The sequence below is a fragment of the Symsagittifera roscoffensis genome, chromosome 1, assembly GCF_963678635.1.
Source record: "Symsagittifera roscoffensis chromosome 1, txSymRosc1.1, whole genome shotgun sequence".
NCBI lineage: Eukaryota > Metazoa > Xenacoelomorpha > Acoela > Convolutidae > Symsagittifera > Symsagittifera roscoffensis.
In genome coordinates, this window is record NC_087062.1 from 61,641,621 (window position 1) to 61,669,416 (window position 27,796).

The window sequence follows — 27,796 nt, forward strand, 5'->3', positions numbered from 1 at the left end:
AGAACTTAGAATCCCCAAATGCCAAAATGATATTGCCTCACTCGTAGTATAGTAGTAGTATTAGCACAGCTATCACTCTTCTATGTGAAACGAAAGTAGAACAAATTAATTATTATTGGAGCATGGTCATTCAACATTAGACCAGTCAAATTTCATTTCAGCGCAAAATTTCACCAAAACGTAGATAATCCAGAAAAGGACACACTTCAAATTTATTAATTTAGTCTTCAGAATGATATGTGATTAAAATAACATTTTCAAATTCAATAATCGTGTACTATGACGAAGAAAACATACGAGGACAAAAAATATTAGCTGGAAAAGAAATATCAGACCATTTGATTGAACTTACAACTAGAATAAAAAGATTGGATAACAATAATAACTGTTTGATGCGCAATTAGCGCAGAGTGTTCCGACTACTGTGATTTTCCGAGAAAAAAAATTGGAAAAAGATGAACCAGAAGTTTTTTGTATTTGCTTTTTTCGTGGCAGAGTTGAAGATGTGGTCAGCCATTATATTTGACAAGCGAAAGATAATATTACTTAAAGACTGTTTTTTGATTCGGTTGTCGGAATAATCTATTCATAATTTTGTGATAAAGCTCGACAAACAAGATACGTTTCACAGTATTTCTGTCAACAAAAATGACGAATTATTTCACTTTGGAATAAACTATTAACTATTTACAGATTAAACACCAAAGCGCAGATGGATTAGTAGCACGGTCGATGGATTGATTGGTAGGGTCAAATGTTTTCAGACCAATCGCGTTTGGATTTCAAACGGATTCTGCTATCAAAGACCGCACATTAAACTTTTAGTCCGAATAATCGTAGGACATAATAATTTAACTAGAACGATATCTATATCTACAACTTAAAATTATCACTAGATCATTGTGTTGGCTACATTAAATAGAGATCTATGGTAATAGACTGGAGATGCCTAGATGGGGCTTATTGCATTTTGCAACGCCTTTGATGTACTTAGTAGCATGTTTAAGGATTAGTTGGAGAAAGACAAGAAATAGCGTGCCCGTCAGTCTCGTGGCAGTGATATGAGACCCGGGAGTGATTGGACAGATGACTCGTCAGAGTGATGAAGCAGCTGTGAGCCACCCGAAGGCTATGATCGTCAGGAGTGCGCGGAGGTTGCGACTTGTGACGAGTGAGTCTGTGCGACACCATTGGACTTGGAAATCCTCCTAGCTTGTGACTGTGTTAGAGATGAGGTGTTTTTCTTCTGTGATCCTTTTGAGTACTTCGGCCCTTTCACTCCCGTCATGCTCGCCCGAGATTCCCCTGCAGCACCTATTCGCACTGCTTTTAGATGGGCAGCCCGTTTGCGCACAACTGTGCCACTACCAGAGCTGTCTGAACAAGCAGCTGTCGAAATCAGACTCTGGAAGTCGCCCGATGGCTTCATATCATTCTTAAGCTCCTGAAGCAATGAGCGCACCAGACTGGGCTGAGTGAAGACACTCGCCGATGTGTCATCTACACCGCTGTCAAGAGAGAATTTACATGAGCTGTCAACTAGATTGCAGGCTGCATTTATCCCCGCTCCTGCGCCCAAATTATCGCCTAAATACGCGACTGAGGCGTCCATAGCAGATGACGATGCTTGGGTAGGACATTGACGGTCGGAGGGCGATAAAATAGCTGGTTCCAAGAGTTGCTGCGACTGAGATGGAGGACTTGAGACGTTGTTGGAAAGTGTAGCGTATCTAGACACCCGGCTAACTTTGTATACTGTGGGGAAGTCTCTTGGGAAGAATTTGATAACCTCCTCTATAAAAGGCACTGGGTTAAACTCAGGTCCCATGTCTATAATTTCCTTCACTGGCAGAATATCAGCGTCATAAATTTCGCAAATAGTGACACCTCCTTCATCGCCATTTAAAGATGATCCCGAACAGCTCTCAGTTCTGCATAAGGTGCTGGATGAAGTAGCACCAGAAATATTATTTGTTTTGGTCTCCATTTGTATTTGCTTCAGTGAATTTTTCTGTTCTTCCAGACAATCGCTGAAATCATCGAGGTAGCTTTTGAGATCCATCTTTGACACGAACAACTTCTGCTCCTCAGTTAGCTCCAGAAGGTTCAACATGTCATTCCAGTTGTCTTTGTTTTTACGAAGTGAAGCAACAGTTCTGATCTGACGCTGGAACAACTTGAAAGCAGTCCTCTTCCTAAAAACAGTTTCCGTTGTTTCAAGCTATAAAAGTTTCAACAAAAAAAATTTCAAAACGAGAATTAAAATGCCAAAATTAACTTCAAATTGGGATCTTTGAGCCCCCCACATTTCAATTTTTCTGTTTTTATAGTTTTTTTTGTGTTATTATGGCTAAATGCGTGATGTTACAGTGTAAAGTACGAAGAAAAAATCTGTTCATAACTGTTAGCTAGTTCACTATGCCAATTTTTATGTCATTATGATAAGGATGAATTGATTTTTCAAAATTGAATTTAAAAAGGGGGGGTTTGGGGGATAGCGTCAAAATTCGAAACCGGGCATCTGGGCAACAGTAAATTGTCTTAATTTGCCTTGGCTTAATTGCCGTGGCTCCTAGACTTCAACTACTTTCACGCACAGTCTGTTCTTAGACATCAGGCAGCAACAAAATCGCTTAAAGGAAAATATAGAAGGACCATATGTAATGTAATTAACACATAAATTAACGCAAAAAATAACGCATACATTAAAAAATTGTCTGAATAACAAACTCTCGCCAGCTAATTTGTGAAGACAAGTCTTCTCAAATTTTGATACAGAAGCAAAAAGAGCCACCGAGCTAACAGGATAGGGCCATACTAATGACTATGACACAGTAAAGATTAAAAAACCTACCGACGATCATAACATAGTTCGAAAGTAGCAAAATTAAAAATTTACAACCTAATTTATAATGAGGGTAGTAAAATATCTCTGAATCAGAAAACATAGCCAGCCGACAATTTGAAAAATTGGATCAAATTAAAATCATTCCCCTGAACAGACCAATTTAAGGTCCTTTAAGGTGCCGTTAAATTGGACTATCGTGTAACGCACCTCTGGTGCTTCGAACTTTCAACATCTTAAAAAACTGCTTACATTGGAAATGAGGTTTGCATTTTGGAAATGAGATATGAGTACTCTGACAGGGTTAGTAACTTCAAAATTTGTAAACTTTTTTCATTAAAAATTTTTAATTCAAACTTTGAAAAATCAAAAAAATTTAGTGATTTTTCTATATCTAACTTTTTTTTAAAAATTTGAAATGGCATGAAGAACATCACATCTTGGAAACTTAAAGCAATTGAGCAGTCGCATTTGGACGCAAGAATTGCAACTCCAGATAGTACTCTCACAGCTCCCACCTACAGCGGTGGGAATTTCAAACTTTGAGAATATTCAAATTTAATTTATCTAATTTTTTTTTTGAAAAACCATTTAAACGTCATATCTCAAAAACTACAAAGATTTGAGCAGTCACAATTGGAGGCAAGATTCGCAACCCCTGAGAGTACCCTGAAAGAGAGAGCCTCACTAAAGAGATAGGAACTTCAAACTTAATGAAACTTTTTATATAGAAATTTTAAAAAAGACAAAACAAACGTCTTATCTCGGAAATTAATTGCATTTGAGCAGCTGTATTTGAATTTTTTTAAATCTAAGTTCTAGGAAAAACTAAAAAGAAATAATCAAACACGTAATATCTCAAAAACTACAAGGGGCTTTGAGGCAAGATTCGCAATCCTTGAGAGTACTCAGACAGCACGCAACTACAAGGTTGGAAATTTCAAATTTTGTAAACTATTTTGTAATTTAAGTTTTCTGAATATTTTTGAAATCACAAAAATCGTCGTACCTCGTACATTCAAAAAATTTGGGTACTCATAATTTGAGGCCAAATTGGCAATCCATGGGGGAACCCTAAAAACATCCCACTATTGGGCTGCTTATTTTAATCTCGGTGAAATAAACTGTAATTCAAACTGGAAAATCGAAAAAAGTTCTTAACCATTGCAATATACGATATAGCTTAAACGTGAAAACAATTCTTTATTTGAACAAGCAAAAAATAATACGTAGCAAAAGCCCGCATTTAAATATATAATAGAAAGATAAAAGATAAAAGTTGATTAGCGCGGCATATAAAATACTTGATTCTGAATGGCTGAACACTCTGAATAACTTCAAATTTCGAGTTTCAAAGAGAAATGTATGACCTGAGGTCACCTTAAAGACCTAAGATTTAAAAGTCTTTCAAGATTGGCATTTTATCAAAAAAACAAAACCAATTAAAACAAATTGGATCAAACACAGTGGCGAAGTGGAGTATCGCACCACTTGCGATGAGCCAGAATTAAGAAAAAACTTTACTGTAAAAACAGCAAGATATTTCATATTTTTCAAAAAAAAAATCAGTCACAATAGTCTAAAATCATGCACGATCTAGAAGTTTTTGAAGGAGGAAAAGGAAGGCTTTTTTAAACCGAGGTATCGGCACATAACTAATTTTTTCAAATTATTGCAATCAGAAACACCAAAATTTCAAAAATCAAACGAAAAGTTGCTATTTATTGCTTCCATTGAGATGAGAGAAGAACGCAAAGACAAAATTAAAAATTTCGAAACCCCCCAGAAATTCTTAATGAAAATTATGACAATTTTAAATCACAAATTGTATCAAAAACAAATTTCCCGTAAGACAATTACTTGCACATTAGCAAAATACAACAAAGCCGATAAAAAAGCCACATGGGCGTTTTACCGCCTTGATATGTGGTATATATGAGCCGAGGTGATAAATAGTTTTGTAAATCCTGAAGAAAACCTACATTCCGACGGATAACGCTTACTAATCGCAAGCGTAGTTATTGCACTGGAAACTCTACAATAAAAACAGACTTTCGAAACTACGGCAAACTTCCTTTTCTCCAAAAAAAATGCAACTTTCTCATTAGAACATGAATAATCATATTCCATGCAGCAAACCAATTTCAACTGAAATTAAACGAATCAACAGTCATTTACGGGCTAATTCGAGTTGATATTTTTTGAAATGTTTTCAGCTACATGCTAGACCATTATCTTAATTTATTTACTGGTTACAATTTCGCACTCAATTTCTATGATTTTCAGGTGAATTTAGTTTTTTTTCAAGCAGCTTCTAGAAACAGCCAACAGGCAGTTGCAAAAGTGTCGATGAACTAAGGGAAACAGAAAAAATAGTGACTTGTACTATGAAAAAACTTCAATTGTCGAGTCTGGAATAATACATAAATGCCTTTAAAGCTCTTGAACTTTCATGAGCAATTTATGAGTGAAATCTTTGACAAAATTAAACCAATTTGAGAAAACGGATCATCAGGTTATTTATTTACATTCCGCTGTGAACACTGACACTTAAATCCACTTTTGAAACTTGAAGTCAATCACGTTTTTTGTGACCTTTAGGCTTTTACTGTTCGACAGTGGAGCTTGCCTGGCTTTTATTAGAAAAACTGAACTGAAGAGGTCAAAAGTCAATCTGCAAGGGATCATATAAAGCGTGACCAAATTTTATATTTTTCCTCGAAAAACAAAAATAACTCATTACCTTCATTGACTTTTATTAACTGATATTCGATTTCATAATGGTTTCTAATCGTAAGAAATATTTCATTGTTTTCCAACTTAAACCTTGAAAGAAATCCATTTTGAAAACAAGCAAAGCGGATCTTCGCAAAATTGCCATACAGAGGGAAAAAATTTAGACAGAAGCAAAGCGATCCATTACAAACATAGCATAACAAGGCATATCGTTCTAGCCAACAGAAAAACTAAACAAGCATGTCGAGAAACAATTGCCAGCGTTAAATTAGTATTAAATTTAGTATTTAGTTAGTATAGGAAAAAAAAATATCGAGCGGTAGCAAAGCAAACAAAATTTGGACAGACGCCTGCGAACAGCAAAAATCTTTGACTTAAATTTCAGCTACAAAAAATTTCAAAACTCTAAGTATCACGTACCCCTAGCACAAATGAATAAAAATCATTATCGACCTTCCATCTCATCAACTCAGACCAACGATAGGATGTGCAATGATAGGATGATGTAAATTCAATTAGATGTCACTATAAAGAACTCATTGAAGAACCTTAACGCAATTTCAACAAAAAGAGGAGAGACACGAATGTAGAAATCAGGCCAGCCTTTCACATTCAAAAAAATAAAGCAAGAAAAATTGCAATCCACCAGGAGACGTAATTCGCCCAATTTGATCAAAAAGGTTACTCTCAAAATTTAAATTTCAACGCAGGCGAAGCTGCAACTACGCCAACACACGCAAAAAAAATAGAATTATACAAAAAAGTTGTGTCAATCGAATCCCAGACCTGGAGATAAAAGTCTCACGTCCTAGCATCTGAGCATAACAATCTTTAAACAATAGCCATAAATAAACAAAATACCTAGTAAAAATGATACGCAGTAAAAGTAAATTAGATATAAAGTTACTGCTGCAAAAACTTACTGCTGCAAAAAATGAATTTTGTAATACGACACTAGGCTCCCTTGTGTAAAACTGTAATTTTTTGCTTCTCTTCTCTAAAATTGACAAAAAAATAAAAGATGGTTTTTTCATTAAAGCAGCATATAGCTACTAACGAACAGCTGCATTTATATTTTAATATATACTGGAATGATTTGAGCAGCCACCTTTTGGGACCAGAATTGCAACTCTAAAGAGAACCCCGACTGCGCCCACCATAGCGTTGCTTAATTCATATTTTGTGAATTAGACACTAACAAAAAACTTTGGTCGCGAAAAAAAAGGAAAAAAACTGTGGAGTTTAAGCATTCGCTCTCCAACAGATTTATGGTGAAAATTTTAAAAGGTTGGCCTCAATAAACGTTCGCCTCAAGAAACACCACAGAAATAAATTAGGCAATACTTTGGCATTTTAACATGTCAACTTAAGGATTTCTTAAAGGTGTCACAAGAAACACCACAGAAATAACGTAGATTTCTCGAGAAAAAAATTAAAACGCTCCAGTTTGCTTCGTATTATTTGGTATCGATATTTGATATGTTTTATTTAGTTGAATTTTAGCAACTAATAGAAAATATACATTAATGCACATATGACAAGTGTCTGTATAATCGCAAAATAAGCATTTTTCAGACAAGAAAAGTAATTTATCGGTTTATACACAGTTAACTGGACCACATTAACCAACGAATTCAACCAAAACGCACTTTGTTGTCCATCATTAGTACGAAAAGAGTAACGATGACAGAGATCAATGATAAAAGCATTTTTTTCGAAGAACTATCGACGTTTGAGTTGGTCATGCCCGGTGGACGTCGAGTTCCCTTCAAAGACAACGAAACACTGCTGAAGATGCTACGAAGTCAGTACCCAAGATGGACACAGAGAGGTGGGGTGACATCCGTTCCCACAGCTAGGGTACCACGGCTTTTTTTACACAATGTACAGATGTCCACTGACATGCAAAAGGAGTTTAGCTCTCTTCAGAAGGGCGAAACGGGTGAGATCAAAGTGTTCAAGATGCTTCTGGATTCGTTCGATCCAAATCACGAAGGAATGATAGTATTCCCAAATTTAAACGGACGAGAACTCTTTGCAACAAAAATTGCTCATGTTGAAATAGACACTGTGATAGTTCATCCACGCAAAGGTGTGTTTGTATTCAACGTCAAAAAACAAGGAGGCAAAGGCCTGACTCCTAAGAAGATAAAAGACGACATACAAAAACACGGAAACTTTCTAAGGATGCTTCTACAATATGGTCAGGCAGAACTAAACGGCAATCCCGTTCCCATCCATAATGTTTTCTGCTCTTTGCACGACGACAACAAAGTAAAATTCCATGAGCTTCAATCAAATGAAGTCCCGCATAGCCGTACATTAATATTCACAAAAAGCGACCTCAGAGTAGAACATTTCGCCACGAATTGGCACGAGCAATTGTCTCAACTCGACGACTTTGAAATGGTGGAGCAACTAGAAGTGCTAGTGGCACGTTTGGTTGCTCTAAGCTCTTTCGAAGGCTCGCTTGCTCTAATTCATAATCAAATGAGCATGAACTACATGCAGACTGTCTCGAAAACAAGCCAGTCTAAATTTATAAAAGAAGTGCAAAGCTTGAATTATCTCGATGACACGACCAAAGAAAAACTGAAAAAAGCTACGCAGGCGCAGCACCACGGTCACGGTTCACAGAAAAAACGGTTCATTATATGGACAAACGACCAAATTAACATCATTTCCACAGTATTCCAGCGACTGGTAAAAACGATTTCACCAGGAGAGGAAAACGAAAAGGGCCTGAGATTGATAGTGACCGGATGCAAGGGCTCTGGAAAGACCATGTTGCTCACATTTATAGCCAAAATGGCTCAGTGTATGTTTGAGGCCGAAACCAGCAGCTCTGCAGCTGCAACCGATGGGAATTCAGACATTGGAACAGAAACTGGCAGCGGAATCGAAACTAAGATTGGCACTGGGGTCGAGAATCCACCAACATTACCATATGCAACTGAGTATGATACCAATGATGAAAACTCGACTCAAATTCAAGCACGAGACAAGCCAGGAAAAGTGCTAGTTTGTGATGGAAGTTTCAGTTCCCCCGTCCTTACTACACTTTTGCAGACGATGCTCAACTCAACAGCAATATCTGTTTACACTACACCAGGTAGAAAGTTATTTTTTATTCAGATTTTTTAAATTTTATTCTTATTTTTTTATTCACCCAAACTTTAGCAGGCAACAATGCCTCTTAATGATAGATCACATAACTCAAATTTTAGTTTTTAAAACTATTTCAGTTGTCGGACAAGAGTTCCAGACATTGCAGACGTTTGACGAGGAAAACGCCAAAGTTTTCCACGATATATTCAAACGCAGACTAAAATCGTGCAAACTATTACTCTGCGATGAATTTAGACACGATAACCACGAATACCTACTCGGAGATCTGAGAGATGATCAACACTGTGTACTGTTTGCATCTGCAAAAGATGAAACGCTTGACAGCTCTTACCAGCACATTCACCTTGGCGCATCTCTCAGGTCCACTAGTAAAATTGCCCAATTTGCAGACTCATGGCTAAAGAGCAGCAGTTTACAGAACTTTGAATTCGAGTGCAAGCCTGCGCATAACTTTGACGGAGAGAGACCTGACATTCGAATATGTAGGCGGCCGACAGACAACTCAGATTCAGAGATTTTGGAGTTATTCATCGAAGAGTCGGTATCCACTATCGTCGAATATGCAGAGAGATCAAGAGGCCTCGAAATTGTACCAGTGGTCCCATTTATCGATACCGAGAGCAGGAAAAGAGTGCTTGAAGGCCTTGAGGCAAGAGGTCTAGAGCAGTCCAAGCTACTCTTATAACGCAACAGAAACAAATGCCGAGTCAAAGCGAGATCCTACTACAGTATCCCGATCTTCGCTGCCCACTATCTGTTTCTTCGAAGAAACCGATATCGAGGGCGCTGAATTTGGAATAGTAGTAGTTTTGATGCGACACAAGAATCCTCAAGACATCCGCGTTGGCTTGGGACAGAAGTTTTTCACTGCAGTGACCAGAGCATCCACCAAGCTGGTGCTGGTTATAGCTGAAGGAGGTAGCAATGAGTCCACAAGCTGCATTGGTATCAGTGATAACCATGTAAACGCGAAAGCGGACTCTCTTTCCAAGATCATTAAGGAGAATATTACCGCCAGGACTCCTACCGTCTTAGTAGGTCCCCTATCACATTTCGAAGGCCTACGAAATATCTCAGATAATAGCTCGCCAATCACAATGCCCAAAATAAAAGGAATAAAGTGCTTCTTAGGTCCAAATGAAGAAAAAATTCTACAAATAGACGACGTGTTCAAAAAAGAGGACTTAGAAGCGCTGCAAAAATATGGAATCCGGCTTCTTGTGCTCTTAAATAACGATTCAGGCTGCGAATGGCGTTTCAAGTTCTTCTACAGCACATATCAATGCATACAAGCCTACACCAAAGATCACAAGAACGCATTTAAAGTTTGCAACCTCCTGGCTAATTACGCTGACCTGCAAGATGATCTACAGTGCCTAGAGACTTTTCTCTACAAGCAGAAAACTGATGATAGAACAAGTCAATCGAATTTGAGGGTTGAAAGAAACCCTTTTGAAGCACCGCTACCAACAGAGTACTTATTCAACTGGGAGAACTGGAAACTAAAAGGACATGAACATTACCACTTGGGCCACAATCTCTTAGCAGCCGACAGGTACATGCAGAGTATTATGTTTCTGGAACCAAAATACCGGACACATTTGACAGAGCGTCAAGTTGAATTGGCGGTGGGGGCGAGAAAAGACTTGGCTAAACTGTGCACGAATGTGTCGATGATGTATCTAAAACACTTGCGCTCACCGAGCGATAAAAGGGAAGAATTGTGCTCAGTTGACAGATCTCTTCACGAAGTTGGGGCAACATTCGAATCGTGCATTGTAACTGCTTTCGATCATGCCATCAAAGCAACAGAATGGAACGCCTGCTGGCAAAAGAGTTACGAACGAATCCGAGATACAATTGAAATTATTAGGCAGCGATCTGCAGCTACGGGACAAAACAAAACGACGGCGGATGAACTAGTAATCATGCAGCAGCTTGTTCAAAAAGACCTTAATAGCAAAGGTATCCATAAGATGAAATTTGAGCCCAGTTTTCCTCTGGATGGACGAGAGGATATTGCTGAAGCAGCGGCAGAAAAAAACGCATACGAGAATAGGATTTCCGATAATAAAGACCAAACGGATACGCTGGAGGATTTAGTCAAAAGGAGAAAACTGTTATCCAGTAGTTACGTTGCAGTAGGCAAAAAAAGTTTGGATCTGATCAAATCAAGAACACATCCTGAAAAACTAATAAACTACATGTTATCCCACAAGCAGGCTAGACAGTTGTTCGACTATTCCGTCCGATTTGCTATCGAGGCCCTTGATTGGAATCCATTTGAAATGTCGGCTAGAACTTTAATCGCACAGTCACTGTCGCGTTTGGAAACCGGTGTAAGCCGATTAGAACAGATCGCTGGTGAATTTGGAGAACACAATTTTTTATCTCAAATTACCGAAGACGAAATAGCATATAGCTAGTTTCTGCAAAATTCTGAGCAGAAGGTCTATTCTGAGTCGCAAAAAAACTGTCGTACCAATAGTCCTGACTGTCTATTGTCCTCAAACCTATTAATACTTTGATTTATAGTTGTATACTAAATTGTAACTTTTGAACAAAAATACTACCTTCAATTCTAAGAGAGGACTAGATGAACTCGCGGTAGGTGGATTTCGCGGTAGCATTGTTCAAACAGAGGCGAAACGGAGCTTCGCACCATTTGCCATACAACAATAACATTAAAAAACATAAGTAGTCGAAAAAAATGAAACGGAAAAAATTAGGTCTACCAAAATTTTAAATTTCTCGAACATAGCCAGCCAATCGAAGATTGGAAAAGAGTAATGAACGCAAGTAAACAAAAAAAACACTGACTTTCTTGAAAAAATCTCTACTTTCGAATTTCAAAGAAAAAAAATTGATGCCCTTTAAGCTCTTTGAATTTCTAGAACAATTTATGATTGGCGATTTTTTGATGATAACATGAACCTAACTTGAGTAAACTGGATCAAAAGGTAAAGTTTTTATTCCGCTGGGAAATCTTAAACATAAATTCCACTTTCGAAACTAGAAATCGTTCACGGTTTTTTGCGCCATTTCCACGTTCTTATTTGGAAAGTGATATTTAAGTGAATTTCAGCAGATGAATTTCAATTGAACTCAAAAACTTCATTATACCTGAGTGCATTCAAATTTTAAGACTTTTTCCTAAAAAAAAATCAGCAAGACCTATATACGAGTCTTCACTACGTTCATTTTTCTTAATATGTCTCGATAGATGAACAACTCCAATGCATGAACAACGTATGCACTTTTCAACTACAATGAAAGTTTATTACAGCACAAAAAAAAATCAGTTTTTTAGCAATTAAGCCGACAACCTTAGAGCGTTAGGCCGTAAAATATTTTTATGGAAAAAAATGAATCTTTTCAAGAATTCAAAACCCTTGCACTTGAACGAAAGTTGTTTACAGCACAAGCAAAAGCCATGATGTGGCTTGAGCAGACAAATGAAAGTCCGACAATACAATTTTAGGCGGAAATGTTTTTTTCAATTGCATACAAACTTTAAGAAAAATAAGGTCCGGCCGAGACGCGAACCCCATTCATAAGGTTGCAAATGCAACCGAGTTACCCTAGGTCGATTGCGAGTGAACCTAGAAGATTAGGGTTCAATATTAAAGAGAAGACATGTAAAAAAAATAGAGTAAGCAGAGACGAATTTGAGCCGCGAAAGAACTGTTATCATAAAACAAACTTCAAGCTATAAAGTTTTAAAAGTTTTAACGGAACACAAAAAGGCATTAAAAATACTTTAACTTCAAAACTACGCAACATAATTTGATTAAACTGAAATAACATAAGCCGAAACCATTTAGTCGAAAAAAAAACCTTAACACAATCACAGATTAAAGAACTTGCCATCATAACACAAATTGTTTAAATCAATAAAAACCACATGCTTTGGAAAGCAGGCGCAAAACGTACCAGATAAAACAAAAGGCATTTTAAAAAATGGAAAACGAGCCGATGGAAACTAGGACGAAAACCACAAACACGAAAAAAAAATCTTTTTCCAAGAATTTTATTTGAAAAAGCTATCACCTGAAACAAATTTTCTCCAATAACTACCTAAATGATAGGTAGCTTTATTTAAATTTTCAAGGAATTGGGCATGTCAGCAGTCGTGAAATGGAAATTTACCATTCCTAATAAAGTTGACGTGCGAACAAAATTGTTTCCTTGAAAAAAAGTCCCGATTGCAATACCCTTGCTTATCGCAAGGGTAATTAGCAGCACTAGTGGTAATATAACTTCCTGTGAGAAAACTGGACTAAAACACGCCAAACTTTTTATTCCACCAAGAAATCTGAAATTTAAAACCCACTTTCAAAACTAGAAAACGATCATGTTTCTTGGTGACCTGTACACTTTTGCTGTTCGATAGTGGTGTTCACCTTCTTTTTCACAAAGCAAAGAATTCAACTTACAAAAATCAAAGGTCAAGTCGCGAAAAATCAAATTCGAGCGTGAACAAATTTAAGAATTTTCTGAAAAAATATCACCGCAAAATTTCCACTGCGTTCCGAATTGATACCGCTCACTAATCGCAAGAGCATATAATGCTTTAAGCTTAAACAATAAATATCAAAACTGTTGAATCCCATCCCTCTCCAAATGCCTTGCAAACAAACATAGCCAACAGACAATTTGAAAAGAGTCAATGAACAGTCTTACTTTTTCGTCACATTTCCACTTTTGTTGTTCGATAGTGCAGATTGCCTTCCTTTAACAATGGAAATTAACTGAGCATGGACTTGAAAACAAATCAAAACTTAATCCGCGAAGACTTTTCCTGAAAACAAAAACATTACGACCTATATAAAAGTCTGAACTACGTTCCCTCTCTTAAAAAAACTGTAAGGTCAAAATTTACGAAAAAAGCGAAGCGAAAATAACCAAAATTACCAAAATAGCAAAAATTACCAAAATAACGATATATAAAAAATTACAATTAGAAAAATTTTTGCCAGGAAGAACTGGAGCTATTAAGTTATGAGGTTTGTTTTTATGGCTATGAGAGTTTCCGGAGGGGGAGTTATGGTTATGAGTGTTTTGCAACTATATTTTCCTTCAAACGACGCAAAATTTCAAAATTTTCGGGCACAGGGGTAAATCAAAAACATTTGAAACTACAAAGAAAATTGGTGAAAGCACGAGAACAATTCGTGGTGGGGCATCTAAGCCGAAAAAAGATGAGCAGACAAACAAAAAGCCGTAGAAACAGGCCCCGAGTCGATTCGATCCTAGGATTTTTGCCGTCCTTGATGTGGTCGTTAACTCAAAGCCAACAGGGCCAGAAAAGACAAAACAGTCAGAACTCAATGTTAATTTCCATTTACACAGAGGCGAAGCTGCATCTTTGCAAAAACATGTGTAAAAACTTTGAAACGATTTTTCGAAGACGCTATTAATCCAGAAAAACTATTTTTACGCTGCTCAGAACTGAATTGAAAAATTTTTTTAAAGAAAATGAACAGCCAATTTAATAATACAGTGGCAAGTAAGCCGACAAATACGGATAAAATCTAAGCGGCTGACAAAAAAAACTAGAAGACTTCGGATTTAAAGAACGATTGCATAATAAATCTAATTTAGAAGCAAAACGACTACTTCAACTACTAAAAAGAATTAAAATGACTACTTTCAATCATTCTACAAGCAAAGTTTTGAGCGGGAAAAAACCTATAAATCGTATGCACGCCAAAATTTGTATTCCAATAAGAAGTTTGAACATTTAACAAAATTCAATTAAAACAATCTAAAAAAATATTTACCTTTTATTCGCTATTTGCAATTTCGCAGCGAAATAATCATATCTTGTAGCAAATTAATTTGAATTATACTTCATAAGAAATCAAAAACCGAACCGCGCCAAAAATCAACTTTTAAAATTCAAACTAAAGAATCTAGTAAGCTCTTTCAAGAACTAGTAAGGCCTTGAAGCTCTTTGGATTTCAAGGGCAAACTATGAATTGCGCGTTTATGGTAAAAATAACCCAATGAGAGAAAACTGGATTATGTCATCACAAAGTTTTTATCCCTCTAAAAAATCTAGAAATCTAATTCCGCTTTCGAAAGTAGAGTCGATACATTTTTTCTTACCATTTCAGCTTTTATTAATGGAGAGAGCATTTTGCCTCTTTTAGCAAATGAAATTAAATGGTTCTCAAAAAATGAACATATACCTAAGGGCGTTCATTTGTGCATTCATAAGTATGAACGCACTTCTTTTGTTAGAGTATTTTAAGACTTCTTGAAAAAAAAAACGTCACAACCTCTATAACAGTCGGAAGTACGTCCATCGAAATTTAATTACAAACTGTCTTTCAACGACACCAAAAACTGCTTAGACTAGAAATCAAATCAATGCTTTGAAAGGTAAGCGGGCAAAAATAAGCAGACAAATGCTAGTCCCACAATTCATGGTTTCCTAGAAAAAGAATCAATTTCAATATAAAGTCCTCCGGGACTCAGCCGGGTCATGCATTCTTTCAATGAAATATAGCCAACAGACAGTTGGAAAAGTGTCAATGAACGTTAACTTGATTTTGAAAAGCAATTGACACTTTTTTATTTAAAAAAAAAACTATATGAGTAACTGGATTATCAAGAAAAGTTTTTATACCGCTGGAAAATTTAAAAAGCAACACAGATGCGAAGCAGACTTTGCGACACTTTCGATACAATAAAAAAATTGCATTATAAATATTTTAAAAAGAAGGATGTCTTTTTTCTAAAAAAAAAAAAAGAAAAAAAAACTTGAAAAAAAGTTTAAAAAAACTATCTACTAAGATGGCTAACAGACAATTGAAAAACAGTAATGAACACATGGAAATAGACAAAATATTGACTTTTTCTTAAAAAACTTCAAATTTCGAAATTCAGAAAAAACACATGGACTTCAAGCTGTTTGAATTTGAAGAACAATTTATTATTGAAACTTTTTTTGATAAAATTAACCCACTTTGAGAAAAGTGGATCAATAGATAAATTTTTATTCCACTGGGAAATCTGAAACGAATTCCACTTTTGAAATTAGAAATCGATCACGTACTTTGTGAACTTAAGGGTTTCGCTGTTCAGTAGTGGAGTTTGTCTTTCTTTTAAGAAAGGAAATGAAGTAAACTAAAAAAAATCAAAAGCCGAACTGCGAAAACTCATATTTTAGCGAGAACAAATTTTAAGACAAAACAAAATCACCAAAACCAATATAAAAGTATTCATTACGTTCATGACTTTTAAACATTGTATTACAAGTAACAAAAAAAGCATTACACAAAGCAGTCACAAAAAAAATTAAAATGAGAAAATAACTGAAAAAATGTACAAATAACTCATCTACAACAATTTCATACATTTCTCTTAATAAACAGCCTTAACAAACATTGAGAATGAATGACTGAGCGGCAGCTAAGGCGAAAAAAACTTGGGACAAGCCACGTCAAACCAAAAACGAAACTAGAAAAAACTCTAGCAGCTATCAATTTTTCAAGTAGCGTTTTTATAACCCATCTCATCTGAAACAGGTAAAAACATTACACCATGAAACCTGCGCAAAATAACTTGACTGAGGAGATATAACATAAGATGAACCCGTTTAACGGAAACAAAATCAAAAAAAATTATAAAATTATTAAAAATGAGAGTTGGAAAATTTACGAACTATAGAGCAACTTTCAATTATAGTAACTGTTTGAATCAAAAATTAAAAAACTAAATCTTTGAAAAAAAAAACGCTTGAAAAACATAAATTGCATTTGAAAAAAAAACATTTACTACCTACCTTCAAGCAAGTGAACTTGAACTGAACTCGAAAAGTGCAGATATATCAAAAGGGCATTCATATGTGCATTTATTAGTATGAATGCACTTCTTAGAGCATTATAAGACATTTCTTTTAAAAAGTCATCAAGACCTATAAAAAAAGTCTGAACTACGTTCAGCGACTCTTAAACAATTGGGTAGGGTCCTGGAGGTTTCATAATAAAGCAAGTTCAATTTCTCCAGTTGTTTAATGGAAAAAAGCCCCAATTACAAGTACACTAGCTGTCGCAACTAGAAGATTTTTCCTTAATCAGCAGGAAAAATTCAATACAAGTTGTATACGTGTGTTTACTACATTAATTGACACTGAATCAACCAAAAACGACCGAAATTAGCAACTTCAATTCGTTCATATACCATAAGATGCATTAGCCAGAGGGATACTCACGAGATAACGGTGCTGATGGTGACGTAGTTCTTGATCTTTTTTGTCCAGTGATCTAGGTTGAGGTACACTCTACTCCTGGTGAAGATGATCTTGCCACTTTTAGTCTTCAGTCTGGCAGCCACTGGAACAGGCTCCCTGCACTTGAGCACAGCTACAATACATGAGTACATTAGATCATGCTCTATAGTGATGTATTTTTACGTTAGTGAACTCCATGGCACGATACATATGCAAACAGCTAATACGTGATATCATTACGAAAGTTTGACTTGAAGTGGGTGTAAATTACTGTTAGATAAGATGAACTCGAACGCCGAACACAGTAGTAAATGCAAAAAGAAAATATATTTGAAAATTAATTTGTGCCAGTTTTTCTGCCCAAATTTTAAAATAAGCTCGAAATTAGAAAAATTCTTTTAATAATTCCCAGACCTATACCGATTTGCTATCAAAGCTTAAATACTTTTCGGCAATAAGCTTTACGATTGAAATAGAAGCACTTAGAATGGTGTGAAGGTATTTTCATTGAGATCCACTGCCAATAACTCTAGCTGCATGTCTGCCACCACCTTTTGGCTAATTTTTGAAAAACGAAAAAAAAAAACTACCCATGGCAAAAACAGCCACTCTAAACAAAAACACAGCCAAGAGAAAGCTGGAAAATTGAAAAGAATCCGAAAAAAAAAACGATTTTCGAAAAATATCAGATTTTAAAGCTTTGAATTTCAAAAAACCTTTTTTCTTAAAATTTACCCAATTCAAGAAAATTGGATCACTGGGTAAGTTTTTCATAGCGCTGTGTCTTTCACCTAAGTCCTCAACCCTGAGTCTTGCACGTTTCATCGCGCCATTGCCACTTTCGCAGTTGTAGTGCACTCTACCTAATTTTTAGAGGATGGATTTGAACTGAACTCACGAAGTGCATATTTGCCTTAGTGCATTCATAAACCTCTATGTTTACACTTTGCGTTCTTATACACCTAATTATTTGGCCTAGAACGGGGAGTAAATACACTAATAACGCTTACCGGAATATACTTCGACAGGCTTGAAGCATTGCACTATTCAATCCTTAGCTATCAGTAAAGTTATCATTGACTATGCATACCATCGAATTGTGCAGCAACGATGAAGAGCTGGTCTTTAGGCATGACGAAATCGTAACCAGTTCTGCCTACAACCTCCACTTGCGTGAAGCCTAGAATCCTCTCTATTCTGCAAAAAAAAGCAAAAACAGAAAACATATGCAAAATAAAAACAGTTTGTTATTTCAAATCGATAAAAAACTCAGTCGAAGCTTTTTTTTCAAAATGGGTGTGAAATTGCAATTTTAATGGTATCAGCTATCTAAAATACTTGTTTGTCTGTACTTGTGGCCACTATCCATTGAAAATATATGCATGTGCTTACCTTGGGTCTGCGAATAGAATGATTGGACTCTGGTCCGAGGATAACATGTACTCGTGCACTGAAAAATGCTCGGGATTGGGAGTCAGTTCCAGTTTGAGAGAGACTGTAGGTACCTCCACTAGAGAGAAGAACATCTGCTGCACGCCCTTTTCCTCTTTCCACTCTCCGATCCCCAAATTTTCAGGATATGCACCATGATATTTTTGTCTGTCTTCTTGATGTTTTGCTGCTGTCCCATTGAGAGGCCGACAGTCTTCAATTCTCATAGCACCTCCATGTCTGAAACTCACGAGAATATAAAAAAAGGATTAGTTTCTTAAAATTTGATTAAAAATAAACAGCAACAAAAGCTAAGACTTGGAGAAGACAGACAACAGGATACAACCAGCTCCTGTCCTAAAAATCTAATAATTTTAACTTCCATTAATTGACCAGCAAACAAAGTATCAGCTACCATGCATTATAGTGACCACTTCACTACAATAATTTCATTATACTTAATTTAATTAGAAAAAGTCAATGATCGCAGGGAACGGAAAAAATGACTTGAAGAAAACTTTGAAACTCAGAAATAAATACCCTTAAAGCTATCGAAATTCAATAAAAAGTTATAAAAGACGTTTTTAGATAAAATTAACCCAATTGAGAAAACTAGATCAATAGGTATCTGTTTTAATCCGCTGTGAAATCTGAAAATTAAAGTCCACATTCATAACTAGTAGTTGATTACGTTTTTTGTGACGTTTACCATTCTACTGATCAATAGCGGAGTTAGCCTTCATTTCAACAAATGAGATGAAAGGATCTTAAAAGTAAATAGAAAAAGATCAAACTTAGCCTGACTTTTTCATTTAAAAACAAAAAACGGGACAATATATTCACTACGCTCATTGAAACTTTAACTAAACAGAGGCGAAGCGGATCTTCGCACCACTTGCTATACAACATAAAAATAGCAGTGCAAACTAGCAGACAAGAAGAGAAAGCCATTAAATCCAAAAAAAAACACTTCAAAAACCACATATTAATAAATTTAAAAAAAAACACCAACAGCATAATAAGCGAAATCAAAGCTACTGAAATTAAAAATTGCAGGGGCAAAATAAAACACTGAAAGCAACTACACTGAAAATTGCGTACAAAAAATGATTTCTACGATATGGCAACTAAGCCGACAAAACACAGGCAGCCAAACTTGAGACCAACAGTTTTTTTTGGAAAGGAGGATTTCAAGTTTGAAAACAAAAATGTTGGTCAGATTCAAACTCACGAACATTGGCGTCCTAGGCGTATTCTTTACCTCCAGGCGAAGAGCCGGACACATATTCAAGTTTGAATTCATTATGAACCAAGATGCAAGTGATTCTGTTAAACAAGTTCTTAACGGAAAAATAGTCTATTTTCCAATTTGATAACTCTTGCTAATCGCAAGCGTAAAAACGGTTATGTTAATTAAAATTTAGAGCCCTGGAAAAAATGCCAGTTCACGTTGTGACTTTTTCCTCGGATGTCTTTTTTGTTACTTTTACTGTGTCAACAATTTAAAGCTTGCTCTCACAAATTTTTTTTGTTAAGTCAGTCAATCTTGACTTCTTACACGTTTTTTAGCAGCTGTGCCCATAACATTTCACAGGTTGGCAGCAAAACTAGGTATAATCAACAATTTAATTAGAGAGCGATAAAAGAGTAGTAAATCAACTTCTATATATATGGAAAGTTAACCGCCTGTTGAGATCTGATCTCGTGATATGACATCGCGCGATATCGCGTGACATCGTGCGATATCCAATCATGTTCTTATTTTGAACCAAAAAGTGGGAAATTACTTCCCTATAAAGTGAGAGGTCATTTCTCCGAAACTTAACACTCCTCTTTTCAAAATAAGTACTAAATCATAGCCTACACTAGTCTGGAGGTTCAGTTTTACCATGTCCCATACGATGTTTGTTAAGAGCAATTTCTAAGCACCTGAAACATTTCACAGGAGGTCTATCACTAGATGACTGGTTAACCTTATTTACTAACTTAGATCTACAATCAGCTCCTATGTGTCCTATCTTATTGCACCTAAAACATGTTTTTGTTCTGGAAATAAACGAATGTTCAGTCTCCTCTTTCTCATTTGTATGATCACTTTGAAAATTTAACAAGGCTGTCTTAATTTCATTCAAGCTCTTATCATCTTTGCTAAACTTAACCAAAGTACAAAAGTATTGAACTCTTTTGGTAGGCCTTTAAGAATGATTGACACAACAACTTTTGACTTAAACCCTCGTCTACTTCATCGAAATTATACTGCAACTCTTCAGCTCTAGTGATATAATCGACAACACTTTCATTAGTTTTCATTCTTATCGAAGTTAAATCTGAAATAAATTGCTGCAGTCTCGGCGCTTTTGAACCTTTTGCACAAAATTTCCCAAGCCTTACTTCCCTTGCCTTTATAAGATCTTAAAAACAAAATAGATTTTTTGTCTAAATATTGGACCAACTCATACCAAACATGCAATTCTTTTTCACCAAAATTTCTGTCCCTTTTCTTAAAGATGCCTCTCTGTTCTACAGTAGCATTATTTCTAACACTGGGTCCAAAATCGTTCTCATCTACTTCTCTATTGATAACTTAATTCAGTTTAAGATGAAAAATTCTAGCCTCAAATTGCTCTCCAAAGTACAAAAATACTTCTTCTTTTCTTGAAAACACTATTCTCTCTGACTTGGACATCTTTCACCTCAACCGTATTGCTCTGAGCAAATACCTTATATTCCACGTACTTTTCAATGACAAAAATTCAGTCTATATTATATCAGCAAACATATCGCAGCTCACAATATAAGTAATCATGTATCTCATTACCTCAGTCTGATCCAAAACCTAACGGTAAGCGTACTGAATAACACATCAGCGATTTAGCAAAGCTAAGGTTACTTCCCAGACTTCATACATTATAGCAATATATATTAGCAAAATAGAAATTTTGGAGTGTTTTTTTGTGGAACTTCTATTCTTTAAATCAGGTTCGAGAGCAGATCTCACAGCAACGGATTACGATCCCCCCAAGCAACAACAATTATCTACAAATTTATATAAAACACCACATCAATTGAGTTATCAAATTGAACAGTTTGTCAGTTTCTATCTATCACTGTTTCCCTTTCTCTCTCTCCTCTCTCTCTCTCTTTCTCTTTTTCTTTCTATCTCTATCTATCTATCTATCTATCTCTCTCTCTCTCTCTCTCTCTCTCTGTGTGTGTGTGTTTGTGTGTGTGTGTGTGTGTGTGTGTGTGTGTTTGTGTATCTGTTTCTCTCGTGTGCTTCTTTCAGCTTTCGTTGTGACTCCAGACTTCACTGATCACTGAATTGTCTCAATGACTCTTTGTATTGCTCTGTTGTCTATCTGCCAGTTCACTTTTTGACTTTTTCCTCGGTTGTCTTTTTTTGTGACTTTTACTGTGTCAACAATTTAAAGCTTGCTCTCTCAAATTTTTTTTTGTTTAGTCAGTCAATTTTGACTTCTGACACGTATTTTAGCAGCTGGGCCCATAACCTTTCACAGGTTGGCAGCAAAACTAGGTGTACTCAACAGTTTAATTAGAGAGCGATAACAGAGTAGTAAATCAACTTCCAATATATGGAAAGTTAACCGCCTGTTGAGATTTGATCTCGTTATATGACATCGCGCAATATCGCGTGACATCGTGCGATATCCAATCATGTTGTTATTTTGAACCAAAAAGTGGGAAATGACTTCTCTGAAAAGTGAGAGGTCATTTCTCCGAAACTTAACATTCAGCAGCATTGAACCACAGATAAGAATTTAAATTTATAAACAATCCAAAATTTATCTAATTAATAATTTTGAAAACGCGATAAAATGTAATTTTTCATTAAAGTAATGTAATATAACTTTCAATAACCACAGGCAATAAATCAGAAGTTTTCACTGTTAAGCAACTTGCATGCACAATACCGTTTCGAGAATCTTTCAATTTTCCGTTTGCAAAAAGGTCCCGAATACATATCTAAAATAGACCTCCATGTGGCTTTCTGGGAATTTTGAAATGTAAACATTTCGTTCAAAAAAGACTCACAACAAATTTCAGAGGCTCATTAACATGTTCTTCATAAACAGTAAACAGGCAGTAGTTTTTTTTTAAAAAAACATTGTCAGACTGATCATGCTGTTTTTGTAATTTAAAAAATACAAGATTTCTATTGAAACAGGACAACTCGGTCTAATACAGCCGAATAAGTACATCAAACAAATGTTCTTTTAAAACGAGACAAAAATTTTGAGTGTTTTGCAATGATACGGGGTACCAAACATAAGTTTTCGTATAGGATCTCTTCTAAGTCTCTTAAATGTGAAGGCTGCTCCACTAACAATCAGCTGACTTACAGCATTTTTTGACTTTCCTCGTCCGTATCCTGTTGTTTTCCAGAAACACGAACAACGGTATACTGGGGTTGCTCTTTAGGCGCACAGTGACCATTGACCATTCTACAGAGGAAGGTTACGTAATGGCAGTTTCCATTCGCACGGGAGGATGAGCTCGGGTCTGCTGCGGTAATGCTGCCTTTGGTTATCTGGGGCAGACAGCTGATGAAATCTGAGGGACATCTACAGTACAGCATAAAGTCCTCCACATCATCTGGGTGCAGCATGGTTTCAATTGAGCACCCACAGAGAGCATCCTAACATACAGTTTACTTTAAATTTCAAATAGTCCCATATCATAAGCCTTAATTGCATGATTGAGAAGCTCAGGAGGGTGTTATAATTAAGAAACTTCGCCACAAAAACGCATAAGTTCGTGACATTTAAAGCAGAAGACTTATTTTTTGACACACAAGTCGATCACGTTTTTCCTTATCTGTACACTTTTACTGTTAGGAAAGGGAGTTTGCTTTCATTTTAGCAAAGTAAATGAACTGAAATTACTAAGAAATCAAACTTCAGGCCACGAAAAATCAAATGTGAGCGTGACTTATCCACAAAAAAGCACAAACAAAATACTAGATTCTTCACTACGGTCATTGACTTTTACAAAATTATCAGTGTCGAGAAAAACTGGCCTTTTGTAAATTCTTGTTAGAATAGGTTTTATTAGGGACAACAACCCATCCTCGACCACTCGCAAGATCAAAAAGGCTTATTTGAAGTTCAGTTTCTACCTTACATTACAGCTCTGCGAATTTAAAAAATTATTATTTGAGTTTTTCAAATTAAATTCACCCAATTTGAGAAATCTGGATCGAAGGCAAACTTTTCACTCCGCTGGGAAATCTAAATTTACAATCCACTTTCCAATCTTGAAAACGATTTCGTTTTTCACATTTTAAGACTTTCTTCAAAAAAAAATCACGGAGACCTATATAACAGTCTTCATTTCTTTCATGACTCAAAATAACAGAAAATATCAACTGCCACTTTACAAAATGATTGGTTCGAATTTTTGATTCAAATAACCCAATTTGATTTTTTAAAAAAAGAGTGAATAAATAAAAAGTTTAAAACCAAACAAAAACGAAATCCTTTTTCAACTTAAGAAACCAACAAAGCATCATTGGAAATTTTTCGAACCATTTCTCCTAAGAACTACATGACCTGAAAAACTAAAAATCAGATTGTTTATTAAAAATCAGACTCGTTGATGGGGGGCGAAAAACTTTTTTTTTTCGTAATGCTTAAACATGGGCAACAGGTGGATTTTTCGAGATCTTCATGAAGATGTTGCCTCCTAGTGGACCCACTTCGTACAGGTTTCTCATTTGGGCATTGGTGATGAATGGCGTCAGAATTTTCAAAATCCACTCAAAACTTTGGTGGGGGCACTTAAAGTTTTTTTATTCCTAATGTTAATACGTGGGCAACAGGTGGATTTTTCGAGATCTTCATGAAGATGTTGCCTCCTAGTGGACCCACTTCGTACAGGTTCCTCATTTGGGCACTGGTGATGAATGGCGTCAAAATTTTCAAAATCCACTCACAACTTTGGTGGGGGCACTTAAAGTTTTTTATTCCTAATGTTAATACGTGAGCAACAGGTGGATTTTTCGAGATGTTCATGAAGATGTTGCCTCCCAGTGGACCCACTTCGTACAGGTTCCTCATTTGGGCACTGGTGATGAATGGCGTCAAAATTTTCAAAATCCACTCACAACTTTGGTGGGGGCACTAAAAGTTTTTTATTCCTAATGTTAATACGTGGGCAACAGGTGGATTTTTCGTGGTTACCATGCTATGTATGAGTTTCACATAGTCAGACAAAAAAGCATAGTCCGACGATTAAACACAGAGGCGAATTGGATTTCGCATACACAAGCAAAAATATGACCGATAACGCTACTGGGAAAAACTGAATGAGTATAACTTTGAGTCTACAAAATTTCTTAAGTGATGCACGCCAATTATGAGTCTATATTATTGCAAAGTGACGCAAGCCAATTATGACGCATTATCAGAACCAGTCAAATTGAAAAAAAAACCAACTAACATGCCTCAATTTATAGAGCGGACGCATTTTAACTAGTATACGATAAAATTCATTAAATCCGACCCTGACCAGGTTCGAACCCTCTTATTTTGTTGCCGGTCTCCTTATTTACCTCTACGCTACAAATCCATGATAACTTGAAGCTAAAGTGCTATTTGTAATATAATAGTCTGAGTTACTATCCTTAACATTTGCTGTTCTTAATAGCTGGTTATTGATCAAAATGAGCAATTTCAAAATGAACACATTTTGTCGCACTAATATTTGCGTTGCAACAATACTGCAACTAAGGTTGGAAAAAAAGAGATTGCATACTATGAAACAAGCTTTGCTAGTGTAATTAATCCTGCAAAAACTTCAATTTACAACAGATATATTTTGATAACAATTCAAAATTTGACTTTTCGGTACTACTATGATAGAGTGGTCCCTTGAAAAATAATCAGGTCCCTTGAGAATAAGACACCTAGAGCTCTCAAATCGTTTAATAATTATGATTACACCTTTCAGAAAGATGTCGCAGTATATTTTCAAACAAATTTGATGTTTTGTTACCTCTTAAAACCTCCCCCTCACCATTTTAAGGTTGAAAATTAAACCGTAAAATAAAGTAAAGCAAATTTCAGTATATAAACAATAGTGATTACAATTTTCAATCTGAAAAGTTTTTGGCTGAACATATTTTGCAAGATTTTTGAAATGAATAATTTATACACAAATTAGTTTTCAAAATATAACATGCGAAATGCATGCGGGACCTGTCTATCATAGTTGCTTTTTCGAGGGACCACTCTATCATAGTAGTACCGACTTTTCATCTGACCTTAAACTGAATTACAAAATTCTACCAGTCACAAGGTTTCTTGATTTTAAACTAGACTGCCATATCTGGCAAAAAATATAAACTAATACCAGCTTATACAAGAATTTAGTACGAGAACAACACAATTATTGATGAGATCAAAATAATTTTAAAATTATATTTTCAAGTAATATCAATAGTCATAAAAAACTGCCCTTTTTCAGCAAATCAGTTTTAACTTGGAATCAAATTGAAAACGCAAATGCAAATATATCGCAGCCTTACTTATAAAACCATGAAATTTAAACTTAAGATTACTCTTTATTTATTTTTAGTGGAGATCGGTCTATGGCAATTAAAGTGTTTTTTTTTAAGTGGTTGCGGTTCATTTTATTTTGTTAGTAGAAAAAAAAACCCAAAAGTATTGAAAAACCCTGCAACTTACATCATCTAAAGATAGGGCTGCCTTGATGGACGGAGATGCATAAATAATTCGACCACTTTCACAGTCAACTTTCAAGACAAAGTTTCTTAAAGTAGTTGCAGCTTGTAGCGAATGCTCTGATGCCCCATTTGAACCATACGCCACCAGTGCCATCACAGATATGCATCAGAGAGACACTTGATATGGGAATAAATTTTAATTGAAATCGATGACCTAGTTATCGATTGCATTTCATCGGCTGCGATCTTACTCTTATATAAAGACAGCTCCTGTCTCACTTACGCTCAACACTATCAGAACTTAACCTTGTTCACATCTTCATGGTCTTCGATGCAATAAGCAGATCTAAGACAGTGCACGGCAAATTATCTGAAAAGAAATGAACAACGATAACCGGTTGCTGTGCAAGTAGCACAGAATGTTCTGATATATTTCTTTTAAAAAACCTACAATAAAGTTTAATCTAATCTTAACAGCCTAATTGTTGTGATAAATTTATTACAATTACTACTACTACCACTAAAAGACTTTATTACCCAATTATGGGGCTAGCAGACTACAAATACACGTGACCCGAGATTAAGAGCGACAATAAGGACATTTACACTTTTAAAAGAATGTGCACGAGTTAAGGGTTAAAAGTAATTCGCAGTTTCGTCAGAAGATGATCGTGAATTTTACGCTTGGCTTGGTGAACTTCATCCAGAAGGTTGATTTCTGTGGTTTCTGAAATAAAAATCGCATTTCTAACAGTTCGCTGAAAGTAATTGTCCCAAGATGTATTTTTCGGCACTTTGGAGTTTCGAAGCGAACGGTGCAACAAGATCGATTGTTTGGCCGTGGTGTGGCTAGGGATATATTATTCCAAATATCAAAATCATAACGATGTTATAGTAGCTTGCAGAATAGAACAAGATCAACAGAAACCAATTGGTAACAAATAGGAAGCAAGTGTGCCAGTCGGTCATATTTGGAAGTTTGACCTTGAGGAATACGAACTACGTAATTTTGGGATGAAATTTAATTTTTCAAAAATTCGAACTGAGCCAGTCATGCTCAACTTTCTCGCGAAAACTGAAAATCTCCGAAATACAAGATCAGAACGACCGGATAACAATCGCGGGAAAGTGGTCAATTTAGGCAGTGGGAAATTGCTATTCGCAATTACCGACATCTAAATAATACGAGAGTAGAGCTGTACTATCTTGAGACAGAAAAAAAAGAACATCGAAATTCAGTTGGACCAGAGTGAACCTTCGGTGGAAAGGTGGACAACCGAGGTGTCCCAATGGTCCAGAACCAAAACTCCATTCTTGAGATAAAACTTGTTCGATTAGAACTTGTTGAACCAAACTTAATTACTCAATTATTCTCAAATTGCTTACTAATTTAGTTACCTCTAATTCTCGAGTGTGCTGGTATGTGAGTACCCAATTTAATTTTCTTGAGTGTCTTTTATGATTGTTATGTTGATGTAAGGAGAGATTTAGGTTGATCCATCTGAAATGGATCAGACTTCTGTGCCAGTCGGTCATATCTAGAAGTTTGACATTGAGGGACAAGAATATACGTGATTTTGGAGTGAAGTTTTATTTTTCAACAATTCGAATGGAGCCTGTCATGATCAGTTTCCTCGCAACAACTGAAAACATGAAATAAAAAAGGAGAACGACCGAATTAACAATTGCGGGAAAGTTGTCAAATATATAC

General features: G+C 35.9%; 3 protein-coding genes across 3 annotated transcripts in view; 2 read left to right on the forward strand and 1 right to left on the reverse strand.

The window, feature by feature from the left end:
- Positions 1 to 26,451, reverse strand: LOC134846908 (uncharacterized). Its single transcript, XM_063864331.1, has 6 exons — positions 26,087 to 26,451; positions 22,742 to 23,037; positions 18,342 to 18,620; positions 18,040 to 18,146; positions 16,932 to 17,082; positions 1 to 2,195 (listed from the first exon to the last, which is right to left on the reverse strand). Exons 1-6 carry the CDS (start codon positions 26,237 to 26,239, stop codon positions 1,139 to 1,141), a joined length of 2,043 nt encoding a protein of 680 aa, XP_063720401.1. The 5' UTR covers positions 26,240 to 26,451; the 3' UTR covers positions 1 to 1,138.
- The window catches only part of LOC134846964 (elongation factor Tu, mitochondrial-like), a 448,088-nt gene that overhangs the window by 93,539 nt on the left and 326,753 nt on the right, over positions 1 to 27,796 (forward strand). The gene's annotated exons all lie outside the window — the stretch shown is intronic.
- LOC134846900 (uncharacterized) lies at positions 7,126 to 9,407 on the forward strand. The gene is made up of 2 exons (XM_063864319.1): positions 7,126 to 8,693; positions 8,827 to 9,407. Exons 1-2 carry the CDS (start codon positions 7,265 to 7,267, stop codon positions 9,393 to 9,395), a joined length of 1,998 nt encoding a protein of 665 aa, XP_063720389.1. The 5' UTR covers positions 7,126 to 7,264; the 3' UTR covers positions 9,396 to 9,407.